At 30.8% G+C, this 13,589-nt stretch overlaps 1 protein-coding gene and 1 long non-coding RNA gene across 2 annotated transcripts; one reads left to right on the top strand and one right to left on the bottom strand.

Annotated features, from left to right (window-relative positions):
• Positions 1-202: 202 nt before the first annotated feature.
• LOC120086586 lies at positions 203-1,392 on the bottom strand. Its single transcript, XR_005484265.1, has 2 exons — positions 1,160-1,392; positions 203-656 (listed from the first exon to the last, which is right to left on the bottom strand). It is a non-coding gene; the product is annotated as an uncharacterized LOC120086586 (long non-coding RNA).
• A 2,092-nt stretch (positions 1,393-3,484) lies between these two features.
• Positions 3,485-11,515, top strand: LOC120086820 (uncharacterized vacuolar membrane protein YML018C-like). The gene is made up of 8 exons (XM_039043624.1): positions 3,485-3,815; positions 6,025-6,393; positions 8,618-8,832; positions 9,667-9,737; positions 9,825-9,926; positions 10,112-10,229; positions 10,471-10,606; positions 11,174-11,515. The coding sequence occupies exons 1-8, from the start codon at positions 3,573-3,575 to the stop codon at positions 11,222-11,224; spliced, it is 1,305 nt and encodes a 434-aa protein (XP_038899552.1). The 5' UTR covers positions 3,485-3,572; the 3' UTR covers positions 11,225-11,515.
• The last annotated feature ends 2,074 nt before the right edge of the window (positions 11,516-13,589 follow it).

Genomic DNA, 13,589 nt, shown 5'->3' with positions numbered 1-13,589 from the left:
TACGTCATCTATCTCTAATTGAAATTAATAACCACTCAATATTTGTCCTCGACATATTATATCCAAGAGGCAAATATCCTGACAATAAATTATTTGCAACATAAACAAATGCTCCTCTAAAGTGTGAATTTGTCGCTAAATGAAAGGGAAAATTAGCCGAATAAAACATTATGGCAATTAGTGAATGTAACTAGTCTCGTGATGCTTGAATAATTTTTCAATTGCATTGTATCACTACTACTATACTTTTCTTCTCAAAGTGCAATTTGCTTGTAATAGGAGAATTACTGACATTAACACCACCAATTGTTATGACCATTGTTATGACCATAGGAAGTAAGGGAACATTCTTTGGACCTTTTCTTTCTAACCGAGCCTTTACTTCTTCTTCCAATTTTTCATTCTACTCAAAATGGAAGACGTGACTTTTAAACAAGGTCCAATTCATTGACCACTTATCTTCAACAAATGAGCTCTACCCCGTGTATACGCTTCTCTTTGAAATATTACAAAGGTTGCATTGGCAATATAAATATTTTTGAATTTTGGTCACATATTTTCAAAGAGATTTTGTATCATTTTCAGCAATGGAGTTGGATGAGTTTATGGAATGATTTGATGATTGACTTTGGCTCTATAATTTTGGTCACATAAATCTGCAGCCAAAAATGGATTTCATGAATTTGGCAGTGAAGGATCATAATGTAAATAGTGTTTCTCAATCAAATGAGGAAATGTATTAGGCCAAAAGCTATACGGTAAATTATATCATCGAAATTTAATTTTTATAGTTTTAAGTTTTACGCACATCATTTTTATCCTCGGTGATTAGATTTTAAGCAAAGTTAAATAGAAAGTATATCTAATTTCTTTAAGAATATGATACTTTCAAACCGAGAAGAAGTGAAAATGGAAATAAAAATTTTAACTTACTACTGTTAAAAATTAAAATTGAAAACATAAAATCAAAGGAAATGGAAATTTCAAAGATTGAAAATGAAAATTTAAGATTAAAAAGAAATGGCAATCAAAATTTCATAGATTGAAATAAAAACTTAAGTTAAAAACGAATGGAAATCAAAATTTCAGAGATTGAAAAAAACAAAGAAGTTGGAGGAAAATTGAAAGTTCATAGTAAAACTGTTGGGCTATTGGCTACCTGAGGCTGAAATTTCAAGCGTCGACGTCGAACTGAAGAACGAACGAAGCGTCGACGGTCGAAATCTGGTCGACGGTAAATTGAAGAACGAACGAAGAACCAGTTGATTGTTGAAGAACGAAGTGAGAAGAGAAGTCTGAAAAAGTATAGATTCAAAGAATGAGGAAAAGAAATGAGAAGAAGTGTCGTCGGCTGAAGAAGAATAAGTGAAGAACTAAAATTTTAGGGTTTTCTTTTAGTTTTAATTTTTGTTTTTAATTTATTATAGTATTATAATTCAACAACTATATTAATAAAGATATAAAATTAAGTGGGTTATTGGGTTAATGGGCTATTGGGCTTAAAATTTAGCCCAAAATGAATATTTTGAAATTAATAAAAAAATCAAATACTTTATTTCACGTATATGTTACGTATCTGGACGTATCAGTACCAGATACGTATCCGATACCGATTCTCTGAACCTTTTGAAGTATCTGTGCTTCATAGATAACTGTATATGTTGACTATTTAAATATAACTGGAACTCCCGAAGAGCTTTCAAAAACAATATAATATCTTAAGAAATAATTTAAGATGAAAGATCTCGAAAAAACAAAATTTTGCCTTGTTTACAAATTGAGCATTTAACATGTAAGATATTTATTCATCAATCAACTTATATACGAAAAATTTTGAAAATATATTATATGGACAAAGCACATCCATTGAACATTCCAATGAAAGTTCATTCACTAAATGTGAAGAAAGATATATTTCGACCTCAAGATGAGAATGAAGAACTTCTTGATCCTGAAGTACTATATCTTAGTGCAATTTGTGTACTTATGTATCTTCCCAATAATACAAAACCAAATATTGCATTTTCAGTTATTTTTTTTAGCAATATATAGTTATTCTCCAACAAAAAAAACATTGGCACAAAATTAAGCATATACTTTGTTATCTTTGAGGAACGGTCGACATGTGTTTGTTTATTCAAGTAAATCAAAATTTGATCTAGTTGGCTATGCAAACTATGGATATTTATCTGATCTACACAAAACTAGATCTCAAACAGGTTATCTATTCACACGCGGAGGAATTGTTATACCATGGTGATCGTGAAGTAAACTATAACAATCACTTCCTCAAATCATGTTGAAATTTTTGTAATTCACGAAGCTAGTCGAGAATGTGTATGGCTAAGATCAATGATTTAGCACATTTGTGGAACATGTGGTTTGTCTTCTAATAAAATTCTTGCAACGATATTATACAAAGACAACCCAACACGTATATCTAAAATCAAAGGAGGATATATTAAAGGAGATAGAACAAAACATACTTCACCAAAGTTTTTCTATACTCATGATCTTGAAGAAAATGGTGACATTATTATACAAAAAATTTGTTTAAAGGATAACCTGGCAGACTTATTTACAAAATCATTACCAACCACAACATTTGAAAAAATGGTGCACACCATTGGAATGTAGCGACTCAGAGATCTCAAGTGATGTTTCCATGAGGGGAGTAAATATTTAAGAGTATCAGATTATATGAAATATCTACTATTTTTCCTTTATTGGGATTTTTTTCTAGTGGATTTTTTTTCTGGTAAGGTTTTACCAAGGCATATTTTATATATAATTGACATCTAAGGATGAATATTATAAATATGTTAAATTAAGTGTAATGTAGATGACCATTATTAATGTCCATTGGTCATGTGTCACTTATCCATTACCCCATGTTTTATCCATGTATCTCAAGATTATACACTACTAGTATCCATGTAATCCACCTCCTACTTGCCAAATTGCCTATACATAACGATATTTGGTGGACTTTGGAAAACACACATATTGATGATCAATCCAAAAAGATTAGAAAAAGTTGAGAAATTCGTCTTTTGTTGTTTTATTTTTTATTATATTACATTATATTATATTGATATCCGTGTTTCCGTTTCCTTAAATTACAACTTTTTTTAAAAATAGTTTTTCTTGTTAGAATTTAAATTCAAAATTCAAAATTTTTCTAAAAAAATAAAAAACATAATTAAATAAGGGAGAGAAAACATAAATTTAAAAAACAGAGGAAAAAAACAAACGAAATATAGCTTAAAATGCGATTTTTATATATCCCTTCCCCTCCCATTGCTTACACAACCGAAGAAAATAATAATAAAATAAAATAAAAAATTTAAGAAAAATAAAAAAGAATTTGCCACGTGAGGCAATGCACTAAGTATAAATATATATATATATATATATATTTAATAGTCATATTCTTTTCTAGTTTGTTTTAGAAAATAAAAGAAGAGCGTGGTTGCATATATTATGGGGCGCACACGCGTGGTCATATTTGGCGAACGCTGGCAGCCGCTGCGTCACTAAACCCACTCAATACTCAACAAACTTTCATCCTCATGGAACAAATCCCAGACTACATTCATTACACTCTCTCCCGCCCGCAAACAAAACTGCTCCTATTCTCAGCCATTATTATTATTATTATTTCCCGATGTCGAACCGCCTTGCTCCGCCGAAATCCACGCCGTTTCCGATTCGATTTTGACCGCCGTCGCCAAATGGGCTGCAAGTACAAGTTTGGTTTGGGATTGATTTGTACGGCGGTTCTTATATGGGTTGCTTCCGCCGAGATTACTCAGGTAAATAATCCTTTAATTTCTCCGTATTTTATTTATTTATTTATTTTTATTAATCGCTATTTTGTTTTGGAAACAAATGGGAATTAAATTAGTGATTTTCTAGACTCTCTCTTCAACATGCATTGACTGATCCATTCGATTTTTTTGCCATAAAAAGAAGCGTATGAATGATGTGGAGCCCATGAAATGACGTCTGTGGAATGTTGAAGGAAAAAAGTATATATATCATAGGGTACACCAAAAAACCAATACAAACTCATCTAATGGTTTGGTTTGATTTTTCCGTATAAAGTTGTACATATTGGTTTGTATTTAAAGAAAACAGAAAAATATTGGTTCAAATCGATTTTTTATTTGAAAAACCAATTAAAATCGATCCAAACCAATATATATATATATAAACCCTAACACTAGTATTTTTTTAGTATTTTAATTATGCACTCCTAACACTAGTATTTTTTTAGTATTTTAATTATTAGAGTGCATATATATTTGATTTTTAGAAAAAAGACCCATTATTATGACGTTAGATATGTTTTTAATGAAAAAAATAAATATGTCAAATTTTAAGATGTAAGTAAAATAATCCTTTAAAAAAAAAAATCATTGCCACATTTTTATTGGTGTGCAGTTGGGTTGTACATCTGTAGTTCATGTTGTACCTACGTTTTTTTTTTAAAAAAAAAATTATATTCAAATTCATATTATTGGTACATTTATTTGTCTCGTCAAAATCACCAATTCACCTAAGGGTATTTTAAATATTTTATGTGTGTACATATTATGTGTGGACGCAAATTGTAATTTGATTCACGAGAAGTAGAAAACGTTCCAGAGTAATTTTGAAATCATTAAAATGATTTTTGTCTAGTTCAAAATCACATCTAAATATGATTTTAATAATTTAATATCATTATTGAAAATCAAGGTGATTCGTCACACAAAATATGAATGTTCCACAAAAAGCTTTGAGAATCACAGAAACAACAAATAAAGTACAAACAACAAACGACACGAATAACACAAAGAGTTTGTACCCAATTCGGTGATATACAACCTTCATATCGGAGCGGTGTGCCAGAAAAAGATAAATTCATTAATATGAAAAGTCAAACGTTTACAATGTTATATTTGTCTGTAAAGTAATGACAATTACAATGACACATGTAGAATCTAACTTATTATTGATCACCTAGGTTCTCCCTAGATGTGAGTCTCCTCCTCGATAGAACTTAGGCTCCTCCTCAATAGAACTTAAACTCCTCCTAAGTATGTGAATATTAATGAAGAATCATTTAGGCTCACCAAGTGTGAGACTCCCTTTCACCAAGGCTTTATCTTCGCACATTCAAATGAAGATCACTCCACTTGATAGACTTAGGCTCCCCTAAGTTTGAGAACTCTTCTTAGCCAACATTGTCTTAGGGATCCCCCTAAGGATGACAATCCATTCTCAATCAATGATGCCTTAGGCTCCCCCTAAGGACAAGGATCTCTTCTCAAGATAGATTCAAACTTCAAGAACCATGATACAACATGCCACACAATACTTGTTTAGACTTCTTGCTTCACAAACTCTATAAACTACCACGCACTTTATCGGTCGGCCAGGATATATAATCTTAGTAAACTCAAAATAGAAGCGACAACCCTACAAAGACAACATCTTACTCTTAAATGGGCACAACCAGAAAAAAAAAACGATCCCATCCAAATTTGGCAAACCATAAACAAGGAAAACATCCCAGCAAAATAAAGTTGTAGAATATTGTAGATAAGGAAAAAAATAATTTGCAGAATCTGAGAAACTAACTGTAGTACATTTTTTGAGACAACTACCATACTAGAACAACAACCACCCCAAACCCTCTTAAACAAATATATCCAATTTAGAACTCCAAGAATTACTATTATTGATCTTATATTTTCAAATGCGATTTTCATACCATCATACTTGATTTTGAATGATTAAAAATGTGTTTTAGAGTGATTTTAACATACACATAAGCACTTTTGGAAGAAAATGTGTAAAATGCATCCCCTACAAGCACTTATCTATCTCGTTTTAGAAATTTTTGAACCACTTTAGGACACCGTAAACTTGCACGTGAAAAAGTCATTCCAAACTGGCACATTAATCTTATATGTATATATATTCTTAGAAATTGGGAAAACTACAACTTTTAACCAATATTTGTGTTTGGTGCAGAGAATCTTCAGTGAATATAAACATCCTTTTGCAATCTCTTATTTAGGGGTATCTCTCATGGTGATATATTTACCAATGGCAGTTGTCAAAGACTTGGTCTGCAGCTTAATAAACCCTCATAATTTACTTGATAATAATGGCTCTGTTATGAGCTCCTCGATTGGACTTGATGGCCCTTTGAGATTTAACGACGTACATTACAATGCGGATGACAGCATGGGACACTCTCTAATAATTAGGGATAAAGATTTGAGTGAAAGGGAAGAGGGACACCCTTTGATTCCTAATTTTGAATCACATCATAAAGTTAGTACATGGGAAGTTATTAAATGCAGCATTTATCTTACACCCTTATGGTTCTCTACAGAGGTACATTTACTTTCTAAACTATTTTAGTTTATGTTGACTTTGCAAATTTTATTGTCTAGTAAATGTTTCTTTGACTCAGATATTGATAATTTTTTCGAAAAATTAAGATCCTGTTTGATAACAATTTTGTTTTTAGTTTTCTGTTTTTGAAATGTATATGCTCGTTTTCTCCTAAATTCCATTCTCACATTTCTTGAAGAAACATGTTGATATATGATAGTAAATGCAAAATGACTTTGACAGAAAAATTAAGAATATAAAGATGGTGAAGAAGAAGGAGAACACCAAGTGGTTCAACTCCAAGATTGGAGTCTACATCCACTGTAGTCACTATTTTATTCATCAGCTACTTCACATATCCAAATATTGAAAGATGAAGAGAAATTTCAAAAGTTAAACAAAACTCTTTAAACTTCTCCTCACTCCCAACGCTCCTCTCAACAATGATAAAGAGGAACTTGAACGAAATCCCTAAATACCCAAGAAGATCAATTAAGAATAAAAGACTTCTCTTACCGAAGGAATCCACTCACATGATTGCTCTTCAACACACAGTGACTTGCTTTTCAATTCTGCAACCTTCTTCATACATTCTCGAGGGGAAATGGGCATCATATTTTAAACTGAGAGAAGAGGATCTTCTTCTAACAAAATTTCATTTTCTTCACGTTGGGTACCTCTAGCTGGAAAACGAAAAAAATCTAGAAGCAGATGACAAGCACGTGATCTCTCAAAAATCTTATCCCAAACTTACTTCAGATATTAGCTGGATTTCCAGCTCATAAACCAGCTCATAGTCATATATCCCAGTCAGTAGAAGATGTTACAAGTCAAAACAGATCATGGTAATCAATTTCAACAAAACAATTGATTATTCTTGGTAGAAGATGTTACAAGTCAAAATAGATCATGGCAATCAATTTCAACAAAACAATTGATTATTCTTGGCCAAATTCTAAGACCAAAAACAAGTTTTTGAAAGTTGTTCTTTTTTTATTTGTTGCTTTATCATCTTCTTCCTACGTCCTACCAATGTTTTCAAAACCAAGCCAAGTTTTGAAAACTAAAAAAAATGTTTATTGTTTTGAAATTTAACTTAGAATTCAACTCTTTTACTTAAGATAGATGAAAATTATTATAGAAAATTGATAGGAAACATCACTGGAAAATTGATAGAATTCAAGGGTTTTTTGTACGAATGGCTCTTTTTTGGGGGGGCCAAATGAAAAATGAGTACCTTTTTAAATTGAATGAAAAGTGGTCTTTTGCTTATGTCAACATTCTGTGAATTTACTCATTCGACCCTAAAACTCATTTGCGCACTATGATTTATAAGTTTTCTTGATACTCGATCCTCGATCCTCGATACTCGATCCTCGATACTCGATACACGATCCTCGATCCTTGATACTTGATCCTCAATACTTGATGCTCAATGCTTGATGCTCTACGCTCGATGCTTTATGTTATATGATCTATGCTATATACTAGCTACATGCTACTCGATCCTCAATCCTTGGTACTTGATACTCGATGCTTCATGCTTGTTGCATTACACTTTATGCTCTATGTTATATGCTCTATGCTATATACTAGCTACATGCTACTCGATCCTCGATACTCTAGGCCCTATGTTGTATGCGCTATGCTCGATTCAAAGAAACGCAAAATAATAATAATAATAATAATAAATAAATAAACACACACACACAAAGAAAGGGGAAAAAAGAAAAAATGCACAAAAAAGAACAAAAGAAAAAAGGAAGAAGAAATGCAGAAAAAAAATATAAAAAAAGAAGAAAAAGGAAAAAAAAAGTTGCAAAACGAAGAAAATTATTCTATTCGGGTAAAGTGGTAATTTTACACAATGATGACATAAGCAGAAGGCCAAATTTCATTGGTTTTGAAAATGATATCCATTTTTCATTTATGCCTTTTATTTTGGGCCATCTATCCCCTTTTCTCTAGAATTCAACTCTTTGGTTTGATTTTTAAAAACATTGGTGGAAATTAAAGTGAATAACCAAACAAAGAAACTTACATGTGAAAGTAGTGTTTATTAGTTTAATTTTTAAAAACCAAATGATTATGAAACGAGGCTTAAAATTTATACCAAATAATGTGATTGTATATGAATGTCTACTGAGGTCTTCGTTGATCATTGATTGTTAATTCTAGGATCTCGTGTTGCTGCAATAACGTCGTTTGTTTGAGACTTTTGCAGTACTTCTCGAACTCGGCCCTGGCAAATACGAGCGTTGCAACTGCAACCATCTTGAATTCCACATCAGGCCTTTTTGCCCTTCTGTTTGGAGCTCTTTTTGGACAAGAATCCATTACCATTTCCAAGGTGGTTGCTGTTTTCATTAGTATGGCTGGGGTTATCATGACAACCTTGGGAAAAACTTGGGCAACGAATGAGTTCCTAATCATTTCTGAGTAAGGTTTTTCTATTAATTACCATAGTTAATGTTCTTCATTTCATATGCAAGATGAAGTTATCGCATATTGCTTTCTCTTGGCCAAGAGCTCGTGAGCCCTTCGAGTTATACACGTGCGCGCGCACACACACACACAACATATTGGACCCCATCTAGGTCCCACGAGGAGATTTCCATGTGCTCCATCACCAGCTCGATGAGGCTTTCTGATGTGGCTTATTCTTATTGGTTTATTTCTCTTCTATTTAATCGGTAAATCGATTTAACTAAAAAAAATTGAGCGAATTTAATTCCTTATCATCTTTTTATGCATTGCCCTTTTACATCTCGTTACTGGAATATCATTTTTGAAGCTTTTGGGTGGCTCAATCCTTGTTCTAACAATATCTTTGACCTTCTTTCGGGTCATACTTTTGGTGGTTCTAAGAAGATGCTTTGGTGGGCTTTATACGAGCCTTCTTTTGGACTCTTTGGAGTGAGCATAATGGACGTCTTTTTAGGGGTTCTTTCTCCTCTCGTGATCAGTTTTTGGATTTGGTTCTTTCTACTCTTTTTAAATAAGCACCTCTTGCTCTTTTCAGTTTATATTATTTAATCTCAAATTGGCAAATTTTGTTGGGATTTCTCCTTCACTTCATTCATCAATAAAATGTTTCATATTAAAAGAACCCATCAAAGCTGCCCCTTGAGATTGAGCTTGAGCTTGAGTTTTACACTTCACATTGTTTCTATATTGATTAGTTGGAGTTGACAAAGTCCAAATTGAAATAAGAAGATGACCAATTTAACATGGTTGTAACTTACTATATTTTCTTCCTTTTTTTTCGGTAAGGTCGAGAGGGCAAACCATCACAGGGGACGTTTTTGGTCTTCTTTCGGCTGCAATCTATGGATTATTTACTGGTATGGAATTCTAACTAGCAACTGTTTTGTTGGTGATTCAAATGTTTTACTTCATCATAATAATTAAATTGTGTGATTGGTTTATAGTGCTGCTCAAGAAATCAGCTGGATCAGAAGGAGACAAGATTGATGTACAAAAATTCTTTGGATATGTTGGTCTCTTTACCATATTGGGTCTCTGGTGGCTTGGTAAGTGGATCAATAATATTTAGTTAATGATAATTTGTTCTTCTTGATTGAACAAATTTTTTAGGTTTAGACAGAACAGAAGTATTTGACAATGATTGGAAAAAAATTAAGCACCTCATTTGGCAAAGTTTATACTGTCTTTGATAATTGAACTGTTCTTATACTAGTAAAGTCACTCGTTGCAGTGTGGCCTTTAACTGCTGTGGGCATTGAACCTCCTCTCAAGTTTCCTCCCTCGAAATCCATCTCCGAAATCTTGCTTTTGAATGGCTTCATCGGGAGCGTTCTGTCGGATTACTTTTGGTATGTCGAGAATAATGTATATGTTTGGCCCGTTAGATAACAATTTCGTTTATAGTTTTTTTCCCATGAAAAGTTAGATTTTTGCCTTTTGAAATATCTAAAAAAGAAACTGGATAACATGCAATTTCTTTTGCATATTATTCAGCCATTGATAATAGTTACCTTTTTGGCAACTTATTGAGGCTTTGTTCTATTTCATTCAAAATTCATGGAGAGAATTTGTTCATATTATACTTGGCAGGGCCCTCTCTGTGATTTGGACTTCTCCATTAGTTGCTACCTTGGGCATGTCATTGACAATTCCCCTTGCTATGCTGGCAGACGTTGTATTACACGGTCGTCGCTACTCCGCCCTCTACATCCTCGGTTGCATTCAGGTAAACCCTCATTCGGTTTTACAACTTATAAAGCAAATCCTATCCTATTCAAGCAAGGTTGTCATTAACTCAATTAAATTCTGAACGTGATATCTATTTAGTCTGTACAATTATTTTATTCCGTTGGCTTAGGTTGGAGTTCCATCTCAAAATCATTTTTGGATCAAATCCCAATTTTTTTTTATGCATGAAATTTACAACAAAAAAGGGATCCAATGTGGGATTTCAACATGGTGTCTCTTTGGGTTTGTCATTCTTAAATTGGATCTCAATTTTTGTTTTTGACCTAGTACTTTTTTTGGCTTCATGGACTTTGATACTATATTTTAGATGACATGGATGTTCTATATAATTCGGAGATTTATTCCTCTTAAAAAAAAGATTTGACAAAATTATGTAATATATCTTAATAAATCATGCCACCTCATGTAAATTCAAAGAAAGTAGAGTATGGAATTTGTATTCGAGTATTCCAATACGGGGTGGTACGGGACAAATTATGTAATTATACTTCTGTTTTTCTATGATGGGAACTGATCTTAGCTCTGTTTTATCCTTTCCATTCAGGTATTTGCTGGATTTTTCATAGTGAATTTTTCAGACAAGTTGTCTACTTAGGGCAACCAGCTAGATTGACTTCAGAATCCTCTGAAGAAGAAGAAGAAGATGGTGTACATTGATTTGGTACACAGACATGAAAAAGGCTAGAGGCTACTTTGAAGGATGAGATGTGTTAAATGTAACTGCCTTTTTTAACTGTACAAATGTAAATATTAACTGTCTGTTTGGATTGGAGATATTATGGATTGCATATAGTATATGCCAGGTGTAGATATTAAATATTTGAGAGTTAAAAAAAACATTTAGATATAAATATCTGTTTGGATATGTATAATAATATTATTATATTTGAGAGTGGAATGTTTTATGCTTGATTATAGATTTGGTTGAGTCAAGTGTGGTTGGGGAATTAAAAAATTATAAATTTGGTTGTTGGTGAAAATTAATTTAAATTATTAGATTTAATTGCAGTGTATAAATTTTTTTCCCAGAAAAAAAAAACATTAAAAGATTTGGATTAGATAATAAATAAATAATAAATTAAAGTAATTAAATTAATTTTTTTTTCAAAGGTATTGTAATTAAAGTGTGGGATAGTGAATCAGATCACGAGGTTGATAGTATGAACATTATGTCAGTTGAGTTTAGCCAATTAAATTAAATTGTGTAATTTCTTTTTTGTGGCTGAGAAGGATAATAAAATTAATTGTATAGTTTATAGGATGTTTTTAGGGTTGTTTTTAAATATAGAAAAATAAATCAAAATATTTACGAAATATAGTAATATTTTAGAACTATCAATGACAGAGGGTGATAGACAGACTTCTATTCGTGTCTATGCTGATAGACACTAATAGCAGCTTCTATAATTGATAGTTCTAAAATTTTGCTATATTTTACAAATATTTTAAACAGTTTTACTATTTAAAATAATTTCTCATTTTCATTATTAAATAATAATCATTGGTGTTTTAAAAATAGGCACTTATGAAATTAATATAGTTTTTTATAACCTTCTCATAACCTAGACTTTACATCTTATAAGGCCAATATTGAGATGTCAACGTTGGCATTTCAATTTTTATTGATGTATTGATAAAATATCCAAATGGACAGACATTTGTAGTAATTAATGATTAGGTTTTTATGATTTATGAACAAACTTGATCCTCAATCACTTTGTCGATTTACACGTATAAAAAAAATTATTAACTCTTAATTGTATTTTTTACAATATAGACTAAACTCGTTACAAAATATAAAGTAGAAATATAAAATTGATACTCGTTAAAGCTTAGGGCTTAAATTGTTAAATTTTAGAAGTACGTAATCTAAATTGTTGCAAATTTAAAAATACATAGACCATATCATTACAAACTAAAGTTTATGAACTAAATTATTGTTTCAATTTTCAAAATAATTCTTAACCTATTGCTTCCAGAAAAACGAAAAAGTTGCTTAATGCTAAGTTTGGAGTCTGGTTTCCATTTGGTTCTTAGTTTCATATTGTTACAATTTAGTAATTAAATTTGAATTTGATTTTAATTTATTTCTTAGGTTTCAAAATATTGTTATTTTACTTTTGAGATTTGAGTTGTGTTTCAATTTGGTCTATAGGTTTCAAAATTTATACTTTTGATATTAATTTTTTTTCATTAAATACTCAATAATCAATATTGATTTTTTCATTAAATGTTAATGTATATTAATTAATTAAAAAGAACTACAAGAATTATGATTAATTAAGCTTCAATAGTTTTTCATCATTGTTAAGTATTAAATTTTCACTTTATAATTATTTTAAATAAATCAATAAACATTGAGGACAAAGATTGAAGTGAGTATTTTAAATAAAACTCAAACCACAATGATAAAATTATAAATTTAAAATTTTAGAAACTAAATTGAAATCAAATTTAAAATCTAAGAACACCTGTAATATTTTGAAAATTAGCATGGAAATAGAAATTAGTCTCAATCTTTGTAAAAAAAAAATTAAATTAAAATTAAAAATTAAAAAACTTTTGATCCCTGAACTTTCATGAAAGTAACGATTTAATCTTCAAACTTTGGTTTATAATGATTTAGTCTTTATACTTTCAATCCGGTAATAATTTAGTCAATGAACTTTAGTATGTAATAATTCAGTCTTTATACTTTAAAATTTGTAACAATTTAGTTTAAAAAAATTCATGATAAATAGATGCCAAATTTTATTATTTTATGATGTAGACTTTATATTTAATAAAAATATTGAGTTTCTAATTAGTTTATCAATTTATTTAAGTAAGAAAGCTCGGTAAATTTTCATACTATAATTAAAAAAACAAATTAAAAAAATTAGGTTTGATTACAATTTCCTTTTTAGTTTTGGTTTTGGAAAATTAAAAAGATATTAATCTGGTTGAAATCTCCGGACCAT

Source organism: Benincasa hispida, chromosome 9 (genome assembly GCF_009727055.1).
Source record: "Benincasa hispida cultivar B227 chromosome 9, ASM972705v1, whole genome shotgun sequence".
Lineage (NCBI taxonomy): Eukaryota > Viridiplantae > Streptophyta > Magnoliopsida > Cucurbitales > Cucurbitaceae > Benincasa > Benincasa hispida.
This window is presented reverse-complemented; position numbering and strand designations above follow the sequence as displayed.

Coding starts and splice junctions, on each gene's coding strand:
- LOC120086820 (XM_039043624.1), top strand. CDS start 3,573: ATGGAACAAATCCCAGACTACATTCATTACACTCTCTCCCGCCCGCAA. Junction 10,230..10,470: donor GTTCTGTCGGATTACTTTTG/GTATGTCGAGAA, acceptor TATACTTGGCAG/GGCCCTCTCTGTGATTTGGA. Junction 10,607..11,173: donor ACATCCTCGGTTGCATTCAG/GTAAACCCTCAT, acceptor CTTTCCATTCAG/GTATTTGCTGGATTTTTCAT.